The sequence below is a fragment of the Rhinichthys klamathensis genome, unplaced genomic scaffold (genome assembly GCF_029890125.1).
Source record: "Rhinichthys klamathensis goyatoka isolate OS25496 unplaced genomic scaffold, OSU_Roscu_1.1 h1tg000264l_1, whole genome shotgun sequence".
NCBI lineage: Eukaryota > Metazoa > Chordata > Actinopteri > Cypriniformes > Leuciscidae > Rhinichthys > Rhinichthys klamathensis.
Genome location: NW_026606785.1, coordinates 521,514 through 526,398, shown reverse-complemented (window position 1 = coordinate 526,398; position 4,885 = coordinate 521,514). Strand labels below are relative to the sequence as shown.

Here is a 4,885-nt window from a genome sequence, read left to right as displayed (position 1 = left end):
AGAAGAGAGGGTTGAAAAGTTTTTTTGAAGTGTTTTTTAAACAACATTTTAAAAGAATCTTCTCTTAAGAATCGTTTGCTCATTAATTGGACTGGTATTTGTGTCGTTCACCGGAACAAAGATTTTGCCGCAGCCGAGTAACTTCAAACCCAGGCTTTAGAGTGCTTTCTTGCCAACCATAATCATTGCATTTTTTGTTGTAATGTGTTGTAGAAATACAGGCTTCATGTCAAAAACTGGGGAATTCTTTTCCAGGGTTGATAGTTTGATTTTGTGTTATACATATGACCACAATATTCCTTTCTTTCTGCTGTATTGCCTAAAATATATATTTTTCGGTTCAAGAATCAATGTCAAAAATAAAACTGCATAATTCCACTTGTGTTGGTAGAACTGTTACTGGCTAAAGTTCCCCCACAAAAATATGCATACTGTAGGTGTTTCCTTTGGTGTCGCCACCCCTTGCCACCCTATAAATGTCAAGATCCACCCCTGGATAACAACTTCTGTAAGTGTTGGTCGGCCTTGAATACAATACATATTTTAGGATTTGCAGGAGAACAAAATCTGTCCAAATGACTCTGCAACAGCAACCGCCGTTTCTCTGGCCAGTAAGTCAGCAATTGTATTGAAAGGATGATTGATATGATGTAGACATCCATATTTTTTAAGTATCTTTAATACAATGATTTTTTTAATGGATTATTCAAAGTGGATTTGACCTATTTAACATGTATAATACAACATTTTTTACAGCATGCTAACATGTTTTCTTGAATTGCTTTGTCCCTCAATCAGATGGTCCCGTATAAAAGCATCATCCGCGGCGGACTTCAACCTGGCAAAGTCATCACCGTCCAAGGAATCATCAAATCCCAAGCGGAGAGGTTTGACAATTTTGTTTCTTCCAGATAATAAATCTGCTGCACTGTAACAAATTACCAGGAATTTACAGTGAAATTAATGCATGCTGGGTAATTTTCCTACGAATAACTGTTAATCAACAGCAAAATGATGCTGACATCGCAGTAATTTGCTACTCTTGTTTTACTGGGAATTCGCATTATAAAGTTGTCTTTCACCATGCCACATTAATAAATTATATTGTTTTGTACTGTAATTGTTTTGAAGTCATCATAATGGTGATTAGTGTTTCATTTGCTCGGGATCTTGGACCTTGTATATTCATATTGTCTGATCTAGCCAAGTCAGAAGACAGACAAATGACATGCTAGAATATAAAATAAGCTAATTGTCTGGTTTTAAGTTAAATAAGTATAGTATTATTAGAGTTATTTCTGCATTTAGATTTACCAATATCCCATTTCAAACTCGTATTTGGACGTATTATGTTTCACAATAGTAAAGCAGCTGCTGAGAATGTGTCTTTGAAAGATATGATATCCTTTTGGAACACATGAGTTTTTTCCCTTTGTCTAATGATACACACATATCCATACTCCACATACAAAACACCACAATGGTGACAATCAAGAAATAATAATAATACAAAAGATCATTCTGAACATTACAAAATAAACAAACAAAACAAACTGCTAAAAGTGATCCAAAAATAAGTTCAGCAGCACAGATTAAACCAACAAGAATTAAGAAACTCCAAAGCATAATCTTTTCATGCCACACTGCATGCTGGGAAATACCGTATGATATTCCAAGAGCGCATTTAGATACCAGAGAAGTCCTTCTGTGGAATTACTGCGAAAGTCATGCAATTATTAACACGGAATATACTGTAATTTCACACTAAAATTTGTAACCGTGTGTTTTAAAATGTTTTTAAATATTCACGAATACTATTGGGACATCATAATGACACATCTACCTGATCCTTGAAACCGTGGGACGTTTTTCAAAAAGTATAATTCCTTTTGCTTTTATTTCTCCAACAGCTTTGAGCTTAATCTGCATCACAAATTTGGAATTGCATTTCACTTCAATCCTCGTTTTGATCAGAATGTGGTTGTCCGCAACACTTTTGAGAATGGGAAATGGGGCGATGTGGAGGAACGATCTGGATCCATGCCGTTTAAAAGAGGGGAACAGATTCTGGTAAACATGCAGATTAATTATTGCCTGTTTGTTCACTTTCTGTTCAAATGGACATTGTGGATAAGACTCTGTAATCACTGTAATAACTGTCAATGACTGTACAGTAGAGGATGGGGAAATCTGTTTTAAAATTTCATGAAATTGATTTAAAATCTTTCTAATTGTGCTTGTGCATTTCAGGTGACCATTTTCTGCAGTCGTGATCATTACAAGGTGTTTGTCAATGGTGAAGAAACTCACACTTACAAACATCGCTTCACTAAACTGGAGGAGATCGATGTTTTGGAAGTTGGCGGAGACATACAGCTGGCCTTTGTGCAGCCCTAACAGGGATTTCATCCAGATCTATTACGTGTTCAGAACATGCATCAATCTATGTAATCTTGAACACAAAAGATGCTAAAAATAGATAATTCACATTTATATGCATCAATTCACATGCATAGATTTTTCACTTGCCTGCATCTTAATCCGATACCCATGTGATTGTCCACAGTTTCAGTGATGGTAATAAATAAAAATGAGCAAATAAACATTGATGTGTCCAACCCATTTGTGTTTTTGTGCAAATCTAGTAAAATGTGCAGTACATCAAATTCTGTTTGTAGGCATAAGTAAATTATTACCAGTGAAAAAGACACAGGTTTGCCACCCGTCCCATGAAATACAGGATCGTCCTGTATTTACAGGTGAGATTATGCGTCCCTTATCAAATCTATACGGGATGCAATTTGGCCCTGTGTTTTACATAGGCCCACACATAAACATATAAGCATTTTGCAGTGTGGAGAATACAAATAGCAAATATAAAGAAATCAGTTTCACAATAAGTAGAAGTGAAGCTGAATAAATGAAGTGTCATGCGCTGTAAACCCGCTCGTGTTTATTCAATTTAATTCAAATTTATTTGTATAGCGCTTTTCACAATACATATTGTTTCAAAGCAGCTTTACAGACAGTGCATTTCAGAAATGGACATAGAAAAAATACAGTTAGTTAATCATGTCATGTATTAATTTAGGGCATAACATATCGCCGGTGTTGAGTCGTCTCTTCACAGGTGTTGAGTCGTCTCTTCGCTGGTGTTGAGTCGTCTCTTCGCTGGTGTTGAGTCGTCTCTTCACAGGTGTTGAGTCGTCTCTTCACAGGTGTTGAGTCGTCTCTTCACAGGTGTTGAGTCGTCTCTTCACAGGCGTCGAGTCGTCTCTTCGCAGGCGTCGAGTCGTCTCATCGCAGGTGTTGAGTCGTCTCTTCACAGGCGTTTAGTCGTCTCTTCACAGGTGTTGAGTCGTCTCTTCACAGGTGTTGAGTCGTCTCTTCACAGGTGTTGAGTCGTCTCTTCACAGGTGTTGAGTCGTCTCTTCACAGGTGTTGAGTCGTCCCTTCACAGGTGTTGAGTCGTCTCTTCGCTGGTGTTGAGTCGTCTCTTCACAGGTGTTGAGTCGTCTCTTCACAGGTGTTGAGTCGTCCCTTCACAGGTGTTGAGTCGTCTCTTCACAGGTGTTGAGTCGTCCCTTCACAGGTGTTGAGTCGTCTCTTCGCTGGTGTTGAGTCGTCTCTTCACAGGTGTTGAGTCGTCTCTTCACAGGTGTTGAGTCGTCTCTTCACAGGTGTTGAGTCGTCTCTTCACAGGTGTTGAGTCGTCTCTTCACAGGTGTTGAGTCGTCTCTTCACAGGTGTTGAGTCGTCTCTTCACAGGTGTTGAGTCGTCTCTTCGCTGGTGTTGAGTCGTCCCTTCACAGGTGTTGAGTCGTCTCTTCACAGGTGTTGAGTCGTCCCTTCACAGGTGTTTAGTCGTCTCTTCGCAGGTGTTGAGTCGTCTCTTCACAGGTGTTGAGTCGTCTCTTCACAGGTGTCGAGTCGTCTCTTCACAGGTGTCGAGTCGTCTCTTCACAGGTGTTGAGTCGTCTCTTCACAGGTGTTGAGTCGTCTCTTCACAGGTGTTGAGTCGTCTCTTCACAGGTGTTGAGTCGTCTCTTCGCAGGTGTTGAGTCGTCTCTTCACAGGCGTTGAGTCGTCTCTTCGCTGGCGTTGAGTCGTCTCTTCGCAGGCGTTTAGTCGTCTCTTCGCAGATGTTGAGTCGTCTCTTCACAGGTGTTGAGTCGTCTCTTCACAGGTGTTGAGTCGTCTCTTCACAGGTGTTGAGTCGTCTCTTCACAGGTGTTGAGTCGTCTCTTCGCAGGTGTTGAGTCGTCTCTTCACAGGCGTTGAGTCGTCTCTTCGCTGGCGTTGAGTCGTCTCTTCGCAGGCGTTTAGTCGTCTCTTCGCAGATGTTGAGTCGTCTCTTCACAGGTGTTGAGTCGTCTCTTCACAGGTGTTGAGTCGTCTCTTCACAGGTGTTGAGTCGTCTCTTCACAGGTGTTGAGTCGTCTCTTCACAGGCGTTTAGTCGTCTCTTCACAGGTGTTGAGTCGTCTCTTCACAGGTGTTGAGTCGTCTCTTCACAGGTGTTGAGTCGTCTCTTCGCTGGTGTTGAGTCGTCTCTTCACAGGTCTTGAGTCGTCCCTTCACAGGTGTTGAGTCGTCTCTTCGCAGGTGTTGTGTCGTCTCTTCACAGGTGTTGAGTCGTCTCTTCGCAGGTGTTGAGTCGTCTCTTCACAGGTGTTGAGTCGTCTCTTCGCTGGTGTTGAGTCGTCTCTTCACAGGCGTTTAGTCGTCTCTTCACAGGTGTTGAGTCGTCCCTTCACAGGTGTTGAGTCGTCCCTTCACAGGTGTTGAGTCGTCTCTTCACAGGTGTTGAGTCGTCCCTTCACAGGTGTTGAGTCGTCCCTTCACAGGTGTTGAGTCGTCTCTTCGCAGGTGTTGTGTCGTCTCTT

The 4,885-nt window shown here is 41.5% G+C and overlaps 1 protein-coding gene across 1 annotated transcript; it reads left to right on the top strand.

Annotated features, from left to right (window-relative positions):
- Positions 1–575: 575 nt before the first annotated feature.
- Positions 576–2,397, top strand: LOC130101992 (galectin-5-like). Its single transcript, XM_056267878.1, has 4 exons — positions 576–611; positions 799–887; positions 1,911–2,070; positions 2,251–2,397. Exons 1-4 carry the CDS (start codon positions 576–578, stop codon positions 2,395–2,397), a joined length of 432 nt encoding a protein of 143 aa, XP_056123853.1.
- The last annotated feature ends 2,488 nt before the right edge of the window (positions 2,398–4,885 follow it).

What these genes read in the sequence shown, in the direction of transcription:
- LOC130101992 (XM_056267878.1), top strand. Translation starts at nt 576, where the DNA reads ATGACTCTGCAACAGCAACCGCCGTTTCTCTGGCCA. An exon ending in AACCGCCGTTTCTCTGGCCA is followed by an intron (nt 612 to 798) that starts GTAAGTCAGCAA and finishes TCCCTCAATCAG; the next exon opens with ATGGTCCCGTATAAAAGCAT. An exon ending in ATCAAATCCCAAGCGGAGAG is followed by an intron (nt 888 to 1,910) that starts GTTTGACAATTT and finishes TTTCTCCAACAG; the next exon opens with CTTTGAGCTTAATCTGCATC.